Source organism: Phaseolus vulgaris, chromosome 2 (genome assembly GCF_000499845.2).
Source record: "Phaseolus vulgaris cultivar G19833 chromosome 2, P. vulgaris v2.0, whole genome shotgun sequence".
In the NCBI taxonomy this organism is placed as follows: Eukaryota; Viridiplantae; Streptophyta; class Magnoliopsida; order Fabales; family Fabaceae; genus Phaseolus; species Phaseolus vulgaris.
This window is the reverse complement of record NC_023758.2, coordinates 9,072,828-9,090,317: the sequence shown is the minus strand read 5'-3', so window position 1 is coordinate 9,090,317 and position 17,490 is coordinate 9,072,828. Positions and strand designations below refer to the sequence as shown.

The 17,490-nt window shown below is 31.1% G+C and overlaps 2 protein-coding genes across 2 annotated transcripts; both read right to left on the bottom strand.

Moving 5' to 3' along the window:
• Positions 1 to 2,639: 2,639 nt before the first annotated feature.
• Positions 2,640 to 3,872, bottom strand: LOC137810595 (hypersensitive-induced response protein 1-like). The gene is made up of 3 exons (XM_068611950.1): positions 3,789 to 3,872; positions 3,602 to 3,711; positions 2,640 to 2,997 (listed from the first exon to the last, which is right to left on the bottom strand). The coding sequence occupies exons 1-3, from the start codon at positions 3,855 to 3,857 to the stop codon at positions 2,646 to 2,648; spliced, it is 531 nt and encodes a 176-aa protein (XP_068468051.1). The 5' UTR covers positions 3,858 to 3,872; the 3' UTR covers positions 2,640 to 2,645.
• An 8,428-nt stretch (positions 3,873 to 12,300) lies between these two features.
• Positions 12,301 to 16,577, bottom strand: LOC137810594 (serine/threonine-protein kinase PBL34-like). The gene is made up of 6 exons (XM_068611948.1): positions 15,818 to 16,577; positions 14,698 to 15,035; positions 14,469 to 14,604; positions 13,871 to 14,007; positions 13,676 to 13,799; positions 12,301 to 13,173 (listed from the first exon to the last, which is right to left on the bottom strand). Exons 1-6 carry the CDS (start codon positions 16,020 to 16,022, stop codon positions 12,656 to 12,658), a joined length of 1,458 nt encoding a protein of 485 aa, XP_068468049.1. The 5' UTR covers positions 16,023 to 16,577; the 3' UTR covers positions 12,301 to 12,655.
• Between the last annotated feature and the right edge of the window lie 913 nt (positions 16,578 to 17,490).

Sequence of the window (17,490 nt, the reverse complement as noted above, 5' to 3'; positions counted from 1 at the left end):
CCCTTCTCGTTTCTCATTATTTTTTCTTCTGACAATAATCTTATATTCTTTTCTATTTCATTCTTCTTAATTGTTGCAAACGTAAATGGAAAATAACTACATATCTATAAGGGTTTTTGATTATGATGGGATTATTTTTTTTACTTTTTATCAAAATGGGTTTCGTTTAAAAAAAATTACAAATTTAGGCAAGTCGTGTCAATTCGACACGACTTCATATGCACAAATCATTCCAATTTGACATGACAGAGTCATGTCATACTGAAGTCGTGCCAACACGACTTCTGCCACGTCATATTGAAGTTGTGTCAACTTGGCACGACTTCTACCACGTCATATTTTTTTTTAATTTTATTGTTTATATATTGGGTAGTAAGTTATTTAATGTTAAAAATTAATTTGATACATAACTTTCTAAGAGTGTTACTTTTAAGGAACAAAAAAATTGGATAATCGTGTATGGATCATGTCTCGCGCCATTAAATATCAAAAAATTTGCATACATGAGACATTAAATATCAAAATATACTTTTTGGCTAGTGGGAAACCATGTCTGGCGGCAATGTCCTCAGGAGTTAATTGCTCAAAGTTTGAATAAGTTGATTATTCAAACATGATCCATACACGATTATCCAATTTTTTGTTCCTTAAAACTAACACTCTTAGAAAATTATGTATCAAATTAATTTTTAACATTACATAACTTACTACCCAATATATAAACAATAAAATAAAATGAAAAATGACACGGTAGAAGTCGTGTCAAGTTGGCACGACTTCAGAATGACAGAGTCGTGTCTAATTGTGACGATTTGTGCATATGAAGTCGTGCCAATTCGGCACGACTTGCCTAAATTTGTAATTGTTTTTAAACGGACCCCATTTTGGTAAAAATAAAACAAAAATAACCTCATGATGATCAAAATCCCTATTTATAATATAAATACAATATTCTCTTCTATGTAATAAGGAAATTATTTAAATTAGTGGAATATTTTTTTAAATAATACTGCATCGTAAGGTAAACTTCAAGAAATATAAAAAAAATGACAATAAAGTAAAATGAGAGAAAGACAAATATTTGGTGTAATAAAGAAATATTTTGTCGTTTAAATGAAATTTGAAAATATACAAATATGTATTATTTAACTGGACAAAAACATAAATAACCTAAATCTAAGAAAAGGTTAAATTTAACGTGAGAATAATTTAATTTTAAAATATAAATAGATGAGATTTATCGCGGAAATCAATTTCAATATAAAAATTATAAATAATTAAATTTGAGATTTGAGGAAAGAGAAGAAAAAAAAATCCCAGTATAAGTTAATTTTCTAATATAATAATAATAATAATAATAATATTATTATTATTATGAGAAGTTTAGCTAGATGGACAAATGATCAAACCGGACTAAAAAAATTGGACCAAGATAACTCAATCCATTTAACAGTTTCACTTACCGTATGCATTTGTTTTTTATATTTTCATTTAATAACATATAAAAAAAATATTTTAAGAATCAAAACAACTACTTAAAACTATATTATAATAATACAAAATAACGATTTATATATTAAATGAAATTATCATGTGATTATATATTTAAATATATCACTGCCCTAACATATCTAAGATAAATTTAGAGTGCAAAAAAAAAATCTACATTGACAACAAATAGCAATCACCTTAAATAGAATTTTTGAAATATTTGTTACAAAATAAGCTTACCATTAATTAAATGATATATTTTCTTATCGAAAATATAATATCTCACTAAAATCATCTCAAAAACTAAATACTCTAATCAAATTTATCAATAAAAAATACAAAAATAAAAGTCAATCTACAAATATAGTACTTAATTATAACACATTTTCACCTTTTCTTCTCTGAAACTTGACAAATTTATATTATAAATTTGAGTTTTTTTTTTTAAATGAAGACATTTTTATTATATTCAATATTTGCTTATTTATTTTAAAATTTAAAAGTGTATAATTTTTTTGTATGTTAATATATTTATTTTTCTAAAAGTTCGGCTGCTTTTTCTTTGTTTACAAATTAAAACAAATTTCCACTTTTTCTACACGGTCAATGTTGATTTTTATATGATGAAATTGAAATTTTTTTTATCAACAATAAAAAAATCAATAAATGTGAATCATTTGATTCAACCGATATAAAAAAAAAAAAAAACTCAACCCAACTTACTTAAGTGGACTTTGAGATCCAACCTAAAAGAACAAACTCATAGAAAAAAAATCAACAAATTATTATCATACAGACCAGAGGGTCAAAACACCAGTCAGAAAAGGAGGAGAGTGTAGCATGAGACTTGGCAGTGACTCACGTCAAACCTTTAATTGAACCAAGGCAAAAACTTTTAAAACATCAGTCACGCTCCTATTAAAGATTACATTGTTCTTATACTTTCACAACTCGCTTACCACTATAATCCAAACCGCTCCGCATACATCGTCGTAAGCATTTTTGAGTCTGAGTCTTACGAATTCGTTTAACACGAAGTATAACACAAAGCTTTATTTTTCAGAATTTGAATTAAACGACAAGAGGAAAAATATCCAAAGAACTGTAAAGTGCTACACACAAAATTGATCTAGCTAGTGGTAACAGGTGAGTCTTCAAGAATTTGTTGCATTTCCTTGAAGAAGACCGTTTCTGATCTGTGAAGCAACATCTTGAACAGCACCAGGTCCATGTGGAATGAAAACAGCATTGGATTTGGAGGATGCACCAATTTCCTTCATTGTGTCAAAGTATTGGGTTATGAGAACCATAATATCCATGATATCCTTTGATGTTGTCCCAGGCACATTCTCAGAGAAAGCCAACACACAGTCCCTCAACCCATCTACTATGGCTTGCCTCTGACGAGCAACTCCAAGACCTGCCAGGTACTTTGACTCTGCATCCCCTTCTGCTCGCTTTATCTGTAATATCTTCTCTGCTTCTGCTTTATCACTTGAAGCCACCCTCAATCTTGCAGCTTTTTTTTTATGGTAAAACAACCATGTAAAGGGTTATCAGGAAAACATAAACACTGCACCATACAACTTTTTCTTCAAACAACATGAAACTTTGACTAAGATGTCTGTAATGTAATTATATGAAAGGTTGTGTATTTAAGGTGGTACCAACAAGTGTAATGATGGTAATGACATCAGGAATTTGGGAAGTTTGTTATAGTGAAATATGAATCTGTTGGCTCCATGAAAAGTCAAGGCCTTTCTCTAATTAGTATCTATAACACTCAGCTACTTTATAAGCTAATACAACTTAGTTATATAATGATAGAATTCTATTCAGGTTTAGATAACTGAGTTTCTTAAACATGTTGTCAGAAGCTTCATTTCTAATCAAATAATTGTGGAAGAAAACTTTGTTGAAAGAGACAAGACCAACTTTTGATGATTGTCTTGATGATTCTGGCTTTCTGCTAAAAGATACTTTTGGTTCATACCAATAAAAATAACTAATGACAAAGAATTGAAACATCAGAAGGAACATTTATTTTGTTTGAAAGCATGAAAGGGAAATATGAATGATTATGTAACTGAAACAAACAAATTAAGAAGACATAGAAAACGTATCAGCATTGATCTCATTCATGGCTCTCTTCACGCGCTCATCTGGCTCAATATCCACAATGAGAGTCTGAACTATTTCGTACCCATAAGCTGACATAGCCTGGTAGGAAGTAAAAGCAAAGATTATGAATGTGCTACTCCATTCTTAATTTAAAACATAAAATAAAAGGGTATAACCTTTTCTAGTTCTTCCTCAACCGCTCTTGCGATTTCGTTCTTCTGCTCAAAAGCAGCATCTAGTTCCATCTTTGGAACACTGGATCTGATAACTGAAGTATTAACAGGAGTAAATAAGTTTCAATCTGAAGATGCACACAAAAGTAATATCTTCCAATTAGTTTCACAACGCAAGCACTAAAATAATAGGCACCATCAAAGACATAAGACTGTATCTGTGCTCTGGTATTGCTGAGTTTGTAGTAAGCATCTGCTGCCTTCACATCTGCTCATTCTATTCTATTATAAGGATTGAGGTTTGTTGTAATATTTGCACTTAAAAAACAATAAATTTATTTTTAAATATTTTGTATCAATTCTTCATTTATAATATTTAATTATTTTATTGTATCATGTTTGTAATTATAATTATTATTACTCAATACGAATTATGTGTTTAGTTTTATTATAAACCGAAAAATTTCCTATCATGTTTAATGATAATTTGTTAAGTTATTAAAATATCATATATTCTCACTTTCTTTCAATATTTGAATTAAAAAAAAATAGTAAATTTATTTTAAAATAGTTTTACATCAATTACTTTTTTAGAGTATTTAATTGTTTTGTATAGTACTTTTTCAATTATTATTATTATTCATTTAGAAATTGAGTGCTTGATTTTAATTAGATACTATAAAATTATAAAATGGTAATTGTGGTATGTTCCGATATTTAAATTTAAAAAACAAACATTTTAAAACATTTCGCATCAATTACTCTTTTACAATATTTAATTATTATATTGTATTTTTTAATTATTATTATTATTATTATTCATTTATGAATTTCTGTTTGATTTTATTGGAAACTGAAAATGTTTAGTGTAGTGTTAAATAATAATTTGTTAAATTTATTCACTCTCTCTTAATAGTTGATATCCATTAAAGTAAAGTTAACAATATTATAGATTTATGATAAATGTTTTCTTCTATATATTTCAAACCCAAGTTAATAGTAGTTTTTAAGTCATAAAAATAAAATTGAATATAATGATATAAAAAACATATTATTAATGATCAAACAATTTCTAAACAATAAAATTATCGCAATACATTTTACTGTTTAAAATTTTTATTATTATTATTATTATTATTTATATTATTTTAAAATTATATAAAAGTAAATTTGTATATATATTATACATGGTATTTGTTATTATTTTAAATCCTTCTATTTTTATCAAACCAAATTTATATAATTCCGTGCGTGGCAAGGGTAAAAATACTATAGTACACACATATATAACACGCTTTCTCCAGCTGCATTGGGTTTTAACTTTTATTAGGCCTTTTGCTTTTCCAGGAATTGTTGGTGAAGAATACATGCATGCTCTTTTTTCTTATGGTGGCATGATTTAGATTCAATGATTCGAATTTCTGAACCATACTCCACAACCCTAAATTGCCAGAGTTTAAAACGGTCATAGTTCTTTGAAAACAAAAAACTAAAATGATTTTTAAAGGCTTTTAACAGTAAAATAAATTTAACTCCATTTTTTTGACAAGATGGCCACACTGAATGTCTTTAAAAAATATATAAAAGATTAAGTTGAGATTTTTGGATAAAAATTCAAAATGAAAATAAAATAAAGTACTAAAAGTAAAATTTAATCTAAATTTTCGATTTTGATTGTCAATTATATATTGCTCCTTCGATACTGTTAAAACTTTAGAGAGCCTAGCCTTTTCCTTTTTTTTTTTGGGCTTTAGGCCAGTTGGGCTTTTCCTTTTCTGTTTTTTTTTTGTTTTATACAGTGCACCCCTTTCCTTTTTACACCTCATGTATTATATAAACTCTTTTTAGGGTTTTTAGTATTTTAATTTTTCAGATTAATAAAATACTCTTTTCTCTCCTTCTCTCACACCGTGTTTCATCTCTTCTCTGTTTCTTCATACCTCGTTGTTTTCTTTCTCTTTGATCTTTGCAAATGTTGCAATTACATCAAAGCACTCTTTTGATTTATCTCTATTATGGTATCAGAGCTCTTCTTTGAGCTCTGTTGCGCGCACTCTGTCTTCGTTCTCTCAAGATTCTCTTCTGTTCCTTTTTTCACGTTTTGTGCATTCACCCTGCTTTGCATCTTCTTGATTCTTTCTAACGATTGTTTGATAGTTTTATTTTTACAGTTCGTATTTTTTGCACGCAAATGGCTTACGAGAATAGTGACGGGAGCGAAAGCCCTAATTCTAATCAGAACAAGAATCCCTTACAAGGCGAGAATTCTATTCATAGTTTCTTATACCTGCATCCCAGTGAAAATAATCCTGCTACACCCCTTGTGTCACCCGTTCTTGATTCCACAAATTACCACTCTTGGAGTCGCTCGATTCTCACGGCTTTGAGCGCAAAGAATAAAGTCAAGTTTGTCAATGGTGCTGCTCCCCAACCTTCTGAAACCGATTCTTCTTTCTCATCATGGACGAGATGCAACAACATGGTGGCGTCGTGGCTTGTACACTCGGTCTCTGTTCATATACGTCAAAGCATCATATGGATGGACAAGGCACTGGACGTATGGAATGACCTCAAGGCCCGTTTCTCACAAGGCAATTTATCCCGTATCTCTGATCTTCAAATGGAAGCTTCTTCACTCAATCAAGGTGACCTTTCTGTTACCGATTACTTCACTAAACTCAGGATTATTTGGGATGAATTAGATAATTTTAGGCCTGATCCTATATGCTCTTGTAATGAGCCTTCTGTTATTATCCAAAGAAAAAGAGAGGATCAAGCAATGCAATTTTTACGTGGCCTTAATGACCAATACAATAATATAAAAGCACATATTCTGCTCATGGAACCTGTCCCTGCTATTACCAAAAAAATTTCTCTTGTTATCCAACAAGAACGCCAGTTTAATAATAGTGTTCTTGTAGCTAATGTCAAAAATGTTACCCCTGTTACCTCTGTTAACCACACCAGTACCAATACCATTACTTGTTCTTTTTGTGGAAAAAGTTGGGTCACGGTGAGAGTGTTTGTTTTAAGAAAAACGGTTTTCCTAACCAAGATAATAGAGGCTCAAAGTTTGGTAGTAATAAAAGGGTTTGTACTTACTGCAACAAAATTGGTCATACCGTTGATGTCTGTTACAAGAAACATGGATACCCTCCCGGGTATAGGTCTCAGTATGGTAAGTCTTCTCAATCCAACAACGTCTCCACTACCATTCAAGAAGAAAATTTTGGAAATCAAGACCAAAACAAGCAGAATAATGGAGGAGATTTTTGCATCACTCAGCATCAATATCAAATTCTTTCGGAACTTCTGAAAAATGTTAACAGTTCCAACAATCATGTCGAAGTCAACCAGGTTGGTTCCCTCTCTACTGATCATCAAGGTCAGAATTTGGTTGTCACAGGTAATATCCAGAAACTCAAAAATTCCAATTTTAATGAATATACTTGGATTTTGTATTCTGGTGCGACTGATCACGTTTGTTTTTCTTTATCAAATTTTACATCATATAAAAATATCAAACCCATTACCATTAGGCTTCCCAATGGAAATTTTGTTATTGCTTCCTGTTCTGGCACAGTTTTCTTCAATAAAAATCTTATTCTTGAAAATGTTTTGTATGCACTAGATTTCTCTTTCAACTTAATATCCATTTGTCAATTGACTGCATCACTTATATGTGAACTTATTTTTTCTTCCACTGAGGTCTGATACAGAATTCCAGAACCAAAGACAAGATTGGTACAGTTGATCTTGTAGCTGGACTACATGTCTTCAATAAAACTGATGGCAGGATTATGAGTTGCACTACAAAATCAAGCAACATTTGGCACCTCAGAATGGGTCACCCCTCGGATGAAAGGTTAAAAATTCTACAAACATACTATCCTAATATGCATATTGATAAGAACTATGTTTGTGATACTTGTCACCTAGCCAAACAAAAGAAACTTTCTTTCTTTCCTAGCAATACTAAAACTGTTCAACCTTTTGAATTACTTCATATTGATATCTGGGGACCCTGTTCTCTTGTTTCCATGCTTGGTTATAAGTTCTTTCTTACCATAGTTGATGATTTTACTAGATACACTTGGGTTTTTCCCATGCACAACAAATCTGAAGTCAGGGCTAGTGTTGTTAATTTTATTGCTTATGCTGAAAATCATTTTTCTACTAAGGTCAAAATCATTCGAACTGATAATGGTGTTGAATTCTCTATGCATGAATTTTTTGCTTTAAAAGGTATTATACATCAAACCACTTGTATTGAAACACCTGAGCAAAATGATATTGTTGAAAGAAAACATCTACATCTCTTAAACGTCACACGTGCCTTGCTTTTTCAATCTAATCTTCCTGTTGTTTTTTGGTGTTTTGTTGTACAACATGCTACCTTTCTTATTAATTGTATGCCTACTCCGCTGCTTAATAATGCTACGCCTTATGAGAGATTGCATAAAAAGCTTTGTGATATTTCTTCCCTTCGTGTTTTTGGATGTCTGTGTTATTCTTCAACTATTATTGCTCACAGAAAAAAACTGGACAGTCGCGCTGCTCCGGGCGTTTTCCTTGGTTTCAAACCAAACACAAAAGGTTTTTTTTTGTTTCTAAACCTTAAAAATCACAAGATAGATTTGTCAAGAAATGTTATTTTTTATAAGAACTCTTTTCCTTATCATTCAAATCATATTCAAAATAATGACTCTAATAGTCTTTCTTTACCCATTCCTCAACACTATGCCCAGACTCATGATGATATTCATATGCAAACTGAAAATGTTATTGATAATACTACTGATGATGTTTTTGAGACTGACACTAATTTTGAGCAAAGTGAGCAAATAGAGCAAAATGAGACAGCAACAGTACCTCCTAGAAGATCTACCCGCAGTAGAAGACCCCTCATTTATCTTCAAGACTTTGATGTACCAAACATCAACAACAGTGTTGTAAGTACCAAACACTCAATCCATTCCTTTTTAAATTATAATTCTATATCGAAGCTCTTCAAAAATACAATACTGTCAATATCTTCTACTGAGGAACCTCACAACTATGAGGAAGCTGTCCAACATCCACTTTGGATCCGTGCTATGAAGGAAGAACTAAAAGCACTTCAAGATAATGGGACATGGTCCCTGACTACTCTTTGAATTGGTAAATCAGCAATTGGGTGTAGATGGGTTTATAAGATCAAGCATCACGCAGATGGTTCCATTGAGCGTTATAAAGCCCGATTGGTAGCAAAAGGTTACAACCAAATTGAAGGACTGGACTTCTTAGACACCTTTGCTCCTATAGCAAAGTTGACTACCCTACGTCTACTTCTAGCTCTAGCTGCAGCCCAGAATTGGACACTCAAACAACTTGATGTGAACAATGCTTTCCTACATGGGGACTTAGATGAAGAAGTTTATATGCATTTGCCTCAAGACTTTCACACTTCTTCCCCCAACCTGGTCTGCCGCCTAAGGAAGTCACTCTATGGTCTAAAACAAGTAGGTAGACAATGGTATGTCAAACTCTCAAATTTCTTACTTTCACACAATTATAAAATTTCCACTGCTGACCACTCTTTGTTTTTGAAACATGATGGCAAACACACCACGACACTCTTGGTCTATGTGGATGACATTGTTCTCACTGGGAATAATCCCATGGAGATATCTGCTATCACTAATCTGTTACACAATTTCTTTCACATTAAAAACCTTGGTGATTTGACTTATTTTTTGGGAATTGAAATTGCTCGCAATGCCACTGGTATCTACTTAAGTCAGCGCAAATATGTTTTAGATCTGCTCAAAGAAGTAAAGAAAAATCAAATTCAAAATGAAAATAAAATAAAGTACTAAAAGTAAAATTTAATCTAAAATTTCGATTTTGATTGTCAATTATATATTGCTCCTTCGATACTGTTAAAACTTTAGAGAGCCTAGCCTTTTTGTTTTTTTGGCTTTAGGCTTTTCCTTTTCTGGCTTTTCTGTTTTATACAGTGCGTCCCTTTCCTTTTTACACCTCATGTATATAAACTCTTTTTAGGGTTTTTAGTATTTTAATTTTTCAGATTAATAAAATACTCTTTTCTCTCCTTCTCTCACACCGTGCTTCATCTCTTCTCTGTTTCTTCATACCTAGCTGTTTTATTTCTCTTTCATCTCTGTTTTTTTTTTATCAGCCTTTCACTATAAATGTTGCAATTACATCAAAGCACTCTTTTGATTTATCTGTTAGATACTTTTTATAAAATGCAAATTTAAATAATTCAACTGTTGCATTTCGTATTCAAAATTAGATTATGCTACAAAAATTGCATGCAATTTTGAAATTATTTAAAAATGTATTACATTACTTAATTTTGACTTACCGTGTGATATTCATTAATATCTTTTTTTTTTAATTTTTTGTCATTTATATATAATTATGATTTTATATTAAAATTTAAATAAAATATATTAATTAAATCAAAATAGTATTTATATATTTGTATTTTTTATTATTATTTATAAATAATTATGTTTAATATTAAAAATTAAATAAAAGATGCCAACTAAACAAAATAATAAAAAGAGATAAAAACTATATCTTTTAAGAGATGAAGATATAAAAATAAAAATTGTTTGAATGTTTTCACGTCTCATAAGTTGTTTCACATTTATAAGTTGTTTCACGTTTAATGTTTCGTTGACAAACTACTCCATGTTTAAAATTTAAAATTGATAAGTGTTTTGTATGAAGTATATTAGTTTTTTTTAAAAAAAATAGTTTTTAATTAAATATAAGAATAACTAGTTATTTAGTAAATATTTAAAAAAAATAAAAAATGATGGAAATATCCAAAAAACCATCTCTCCACCTCTCATTCAATTCAAAACAGTCTCTCAACGTATATCAAATGTTTCAGAAAAAATAGAAAATAACGCAATGCCTCATAATAATAAAATAAAATCATAAAATCAAATATTGATATAAGAATAAAATAGAAAAATAATGAAAAGTAGAAGAGAATCCTCTTTATATATAAATATATGAAAATTTTAAATTAACCTATGATCATTCATTAACTCCACTACTCTAATTTATTGAATGTGTAATTTAACTAAATTTGCATAATTTTCCTGTCTAAAATCTAATTAAAATAAATGAAATATATTACTTCATTCATTACAATTATTTTATATAAATAGTAAATAAAATAAAATATATTTTTACAAAAATATGCACCGAAATAAATATTGTATAAAATTGGAAGAATAAGAAATCAGAGTTTTGGGGTTAGAAGGCAAAATGTAAAATTTAAAATGTACCTCAATTCTTACATTGCTCACATATTAATACTAAATCTTAGTATTAGTAATACACATTATAAAATTAATGGTTCACGAACAGAAAAAATGCACATGTTACCGTTTTTGTCAAACCAAGAGTCATTTCTTTAAACTTTATATGCCTTATTCTTCCTCCATCCATACTTTCTTCTCCCAATTCTAATAATAAGAAGCATCAAATCACTAATTATACTTTAAATAGTATAATCTAAAATATAATTCTAAAACTATATTTTAAATTACGTAATGCAAAAATATAATTTATAATTTTGAACTATAAAATCTAAAATTTAAATTTTAAAAGTAATGGAGGTGGATGAATAAAAGCCCACCTGGTATATGAACAAAAATTGCAATATGTTTTTTCCAGTCCATTTTATAAAAATCAAATCAGAAGTTGTGTGATTCTTTAATAATCGATCTAGAGTATATTTTTAACTCAATCATTAATAAAAATTTATTATATGGTAGAGTCTATCATGTGAATATTTTTTGAATGCATAACTCTTTCCATGTATAATTTATAAATACATTACAATGAAAGAATTAAAGTAAATAAAAACATATGATAAAGTAAGAGTATGTTCTAATAATATTAAGGTAATAATTTTTAAAAAAATATATGGAAATTTGAAATAAATTCAATGCTATAAATCAAAGTAACGAATATTTCTTAAGAATCAGAAAAAGCAATTTTAGGCAGAACTGGAACCTGTTTTAAACTGTGTCAATCTAAATAGAAAAGTACCAACACATCATTAACAAGTAGTGCTGCTATTGCTACTAAAATTTTCAACACTTACATGTCCCCAAGATAATTAATTATTCACTATTCATAAAATATTTTTAATAAGTAATTCAAAAACTAATACTTTCGGAACATTCCTTTAGGACCCTACATAAAAGTATATTATCCTACACTTGAACCCCACACAGTATAATCTTTGGAGACAAAAATGATAAGAATGAACTGCGCCAATCATCAATATATAAACATTGAAATTTGAATTTTTACTACAAGGTGCTATAAAGTGCTATAAAGTATAACCTGCTGCCTATAAGCTATAAATAAAATAGGGAACCGGATCATATCAGAACAGATTACTACTACAAATTAACCAATAAAGCTTCTTTCTCATCATTTTATAAACGAAAGACAGTGATTAATTTAAGGAGCTGCAGGGTTTGATATCACAAGCAAATCCTATATAAATCAGGAGATAACATTTTCCGATCACAAATGTGAAAAACAAAATAAAATAAGGATGAGGATTTCATAATTTTCAATATTTTCAAACAACCTGATGAAAATATTGAATAACAATTTGACAGAAGAGATAGTAGCTCAATAAGCTTCATTTGCTCCCAACCAGACATTCTTTCAAGCGAAAGCCATAACATAATATCATAAAGCAACATGCTTCTTTTTCTTTCAACATCTCCATGAACAGATGCTTTGACAGAAGGTACATCTACAAGGAAAACCTAAGAAATGACATAAAAGGTGAAAGGGAAAAAAGAGAATTTTCACCAGCTCTACTACGCTTTGCCATTGGGTTTTGGTGATGGTTGAGGAAACCGATGATGATAAGGAGATGCATAGGTACCATTTGGTATAGAAAGACTCCTTTGCTGGTGCCCATTGCGGGTGAGCAATGCTCCTTGTGTTCGCCCGTTTCGTGTGTTCGGGCTCGCTCCAATGCGGTCAGCTTGCATTGTCTGGTAATAATATGAAGAGCTTGCCATGTCCTTGAGATTTGGCAAAGGCTTTAAAGCTTCTACAACTTCACTCATCAGAGGCCTGGCTTTTGGATCTCTACAAAGGCAGTGAGCAGCCAGTTGGGCAGCTTTCTGAGCACCTTTCACCGAAAAGTGGCCTTCCAAACGAGGGTCTATCAACTTGTAGAACCTTCTCTTCTCTCCTAGATGTGGCCGAGCCCATTCCACAAGGTTATGCTCACCATTGGGTCTGTGTTTGTCCATGGATCTTCTGCCAGTCAACATCTCAAGTAGCACCACTCCGAAACTGTACACATCACTTTTTGATGTAAGATGACCTGCCATACCAGTAAATCTTATTAGAATTTAAGCAATTAGATATAGATATTTGATGGATTGCGTTTAAATGCATTTGGAAAAAACATAACTGAAACTTATCAACCGAATATAAATAAACTCCAATTTTTATAAGTCATAAAACACTATGAAAACACAACTGAAGATATATAAACCCAGGGAAAATATAGACAGATCAACTAATTTACTATCTCAATCATAAATTTGTCTTGAGTGGAAAACAAATAATATCAGAGATAAAAGAGCTTAATACATTCCAAACAGTTAAATAGTCCCACGGGGAATTATGTTTGAAATGTTTTGTTCAGAATTTTGTTAAAAGTAATAAAAAAAAAACTAATTACTTAGGAGATGAAAATGCCCTACAAAATAAAGTCAGAAAGAAATACCATCAACGCCTAAGAATTCGTGACTTTATAGATATAATGATAAATAACAACTAAAACATTCAGATTTGGACGTGCTATATCAAACAAAAGTTACCTGTCATGACATATTCTGGAGCTGCATAGCCATAGGTTCCCATCACTCGAGTAGACACATGGGTTTTATCACCTTCTGGGCCATCTTTGGCAAGACCAAAGTCTGAGAGCTTGGCATTGTACTCCTGAATTTGTACAATGTTAGACAAACAAAAAGCGGAAAACATGTAATCTTAATTTAGTTTTTGGCACTTACTGCATCTAATAGTATATTTGATGTTTTAAAATCCCTATATATCACTGGTCGATCGGCTTCTTCATGAAGAAAAGCAAGACCCTTTGCAGCTCCTAGGGCAATTTTCATCCTAATGGACCATGGAAGAGGCAGGGATCCTACATATGACATAATTTCAACTTGAGAACATAAATAAAAAAGGGACACAATCCAAATGTAAAATATACAACAGTAATCCTGAGTTACAGTTTTAACCCTGATATAGAAAACTATTAACTCCATTATATTACAAGTGAGATATTCAAAGAAACAAAAGCTGTTAATGGAATCATTATAATGGTATAGATTAGATTCATGCATTATTCTAAATAGGCAGATCACTATAGTGGTATAGTAGGAGTATTATATTATGTAACCCCTTTTCCCTTGTGCGTCGGGATCTCCATGCAAAACTAACAAAGTTTATAACCTGCCTTCTGTGGCTAGGGAACCATGCTTCACGAGAGAAATACAGCAGGGTTCAGTTTTTGATGTTATCAAAATTTCAAGGTGCAGTAGTGGTCTGACTATTATTCTCAAAGAAGAAACTAAACTAACTACATAGAAAAGGGTAACTTACTCCTAAACAAGTGATTTTCTAGGCTACCCCGAGGCATGAACTCGTACACTAGCAACCTTTGATCACCTTCAATGCAGTAACCCACAAGTTTAACAAGGTTTGGATGAACTAGGTCACCAAGAAAATTTACTTCAGCCTGTCACGTGATCCAAACGAGAATGATCATTAGAAATGTAGAATTGAGTAGATAATAATAGAAGAAAATCAATAGTTTTTAAAATATACAAACCAGCCACTCTTTATGACCCTGGAGCCCATCATGGTTGAGGGTTTTTACAGCAACAGTAAGCCCTGTGCCAGGTTTCACTGGAGCAGTTCCATTTTCTTCAATCCAACCCTTGAAAACACAACCAAACCCACCTTCACCAAGAAAACTTTCAGGCCGAAAATTTCTGGTAGCTAACTTAAGATCATTGAAAGGGAACTTTCGCAGCCTGGAAGCAATTTTAAGCTCCTCTTCAAGTTTGGAAGTGGATGAATTGCTTTCTGCAATACTAGTGGTTGTAGAAGAGACTGCTGGAGCCGTTGGTTGGTCTCTACTAGTATCATTAGTTGATTTACTTTCAGCTAATGGGAAGCCACCGGAGAGAGAATTTTTTTAAACAGAGTATTAGGAAAAGTATTAAAAACTAAAAATAGCATTATGCACTATAGGTTTTATAATAGATACAATAGTCGGAATTAAACACAACCTCTAGTAATTTACCTTTCAAGCATATATTTGAAATTCAGTTGTGCCCAAAAGGTAAATGGGAGTAACTTCCTTCTTTATATCTAATCTCAAGTTCATATGATAGTAATTGCCTAGCACAACCGAAGTCAAATTTGACACTTATGTATTTCCTAGCCAGTCTAAAATTTAAATTTTTTCACTGGCTTCTCACTGTGAACTGGAAGACCACATGGTGGTGTGTGTGGTAAAGGAAACATTCTATTGATAAAGCTTACATATGCATTGTCAAATCTCTTAGGATTAAGAAGGTAATTCACTGCAGTTCTGGATAAACAGGAATAAAAAACTCAATTACATTTCAATTTCAACTTTGTTTTGCTGCAGCCCCCAAACAGCAGCCATGGCACTCGCAATCTTTTGTGTATCATTTGACATTATTTAGCATGGTAACTTTCAACCAAATAGCAAACAAAATGGGTAAACAAGCCTGCATTGGGTGCTCAGGAAAGAATTCTCAAACCCCAAGACAAACTAACCACTAAAAACAAAAAACGGGGAAAGCTTATGCACAAACAAAATCATATGAAAGCACATTCCCATAGATGGAACATCCAAGCACATCATCACACAAAGACAACAACAGTACCAACTCTTGCAAGGAAACAGTAATGATTACCATAATGAGTACTGGTGCCACTGCCACTGACAGAGGTATCGACCTTGGATCTTGAGGAAATGCAGCTGCCAATAAACCTCAGCCTAAGCCAACAACCAGACCCAGCCCCTTCCACTTCCTCATCCCCTTTCTTCTTCTTCCTCCCCTTTGATTTGCACACATCCCAAGGCTCCACCACCTTACCATTCTCAGCACCCAAGCCCATCTCTGCAAGTTCCTAGACAACCAAACCCAGATATCCTCAATTCAGAATACCACCTCCTCCTACCCTCCCACGAGCGCAGATGGCAAATTCCCAAGTAATACCTAAAGATCACAACTTTACAACCCAACAACCCTTGAAACCGAGTAACCCACAAGACCCAGAAATAAAAACCGAAAAGGGGAAAAGTAACAGATCACATTAAGAAGTGAAAATACCCAAAACAAAAAGGAAAGAAGAAAACTTGAAGGGTAGATGGATTGGGTATTGGGAAATAAAAAGTGAAGTGAGGAGAGTGGGGGCAGAAAGAACAGAGTGAACAGCACCTGGCTGAACTCAGTAATCTCCGCTTAAACATACATAACTGATATGGGTCCTCCTCTGCAACATTCGCACCAGCACACACAACATGCTCAACAAAAATTTATGATTTTTCTTTTACATTAAAATTATTAATAACATTTAATAGAGTTTCTTAAATTTAAATATTTGGATAATACTGAGCTAGCAGTTACGAATTACTATGCTAACTCCGTAACGCTCTCTCTCCTTGCTTTCTTGCTATCTCATGAAAATGTGATTTTTGCATATTTTAATTAAATTAAATTTTGTTATTGTGATGATAAATATTATTCTTACAAGAATAAAAAAAAAAGGAGATTTATGTAATGGAAGAGAATATATAAAAAGAGAGTTTGTAACTGTTGAAGAAGAGAGGAAGAAGTTTGCGCTGCCAACAAAGTGGGACCCACTGTGAGGATGACGTGGCTGTCCTCACTAGAAAAAGCCAAACCCAACCTCGCGTCAGCTTTACTGTTTCAGAAGTAACATTTATCATGTGTTTTTTTAATATTTCATAATAGGTAGTATTTGCTATAAAAAAAAAAGAGTGATATATAAATACCACTTTAATATACAATGACAATTTTGTTTAAGTCATTAATTATTTATTTTTATTACAATAATAGAGTTGATTATTTGAATGGTTAAATTATTATTTTAATTAAATATAATTATTAATATTTTATCTTATATACATGGAGAGAGGAATTGTAAATGAGACTTCAGCCCTATAAATTAATCAAATGTTGAATTTTACAATAAATGTAGAAAAAATAATTTAATGATTTTAATTGTATATAATGAATTATTAAATGGATATATTTATTGTTATTTATAAATAAATTTAATCTTAAAAATAAATAGTCAATTGAATATAATAACTATAAATATATTTCATTTTTAGTATAATAAAAAAAATATAAGTATAAAAACTTAAATTCATTTTCTTTTTTAAGAACTTTATTCTTTTATGTAATATCATAACTTTTAGACGGAATATGTAATATTCAATAACTTAACGTTTTAAAAATTGTTAACTAAGATTATCTAACTAGAATAATTTCTCTTAGACTTTACGCTCTTGGAAATAACTAGATGGGTGAGAAAATTTTCCAACACTTTAATAATG

Excerpts from the sequence above, each read along its gene's own strand:
- LOC137810595 (XM_068611950.1), bottom strand. The coding sequence starts at position 3,857 with ATGGAACTAGATGCTGCTTTTGAGCAGAAGAACGAAATCGCAAGAGCG. Across the intron at positions 3,712-3,788 it reads TTGAGGAAGAACTAGAAAAG|GCTATGTCAGCTTATGGGTA; the intron begins GTTATACCCTTT and ends ACTTCCTACCAG. Across the intron at positions 2,998-3,601 it reads AATGCTGATACGTTTTCTAT|GGTGGCTTCAAGTGATAAAG; the intron begins GTCTTCTTAATT and ends TGCAAGATTGAG.
- LOC137810594 (XM_068611948.1), bottom strand. The coding sequence starts at position 16,022 with ATGGGCTTGGGTGCTGAGAATGGTAAGGTGGTGGAGCCTTGGGATGTG. Across the intron at positions 13,800-13,870 it reads CAAATATACTATTAGATGCA|GAGTACAATGCCAAGCTCTC; the intron begins GTAAGTGCCAAA and ends GTACAAATTCAG. Across the intron at positions 13,174-13,675 it reads TCCAGAATATGTCATGACAG|GTCATCTTACATCAAAAAGT; the intron begins GTAACTTTTGTT and ends CTGGTATGGCAG.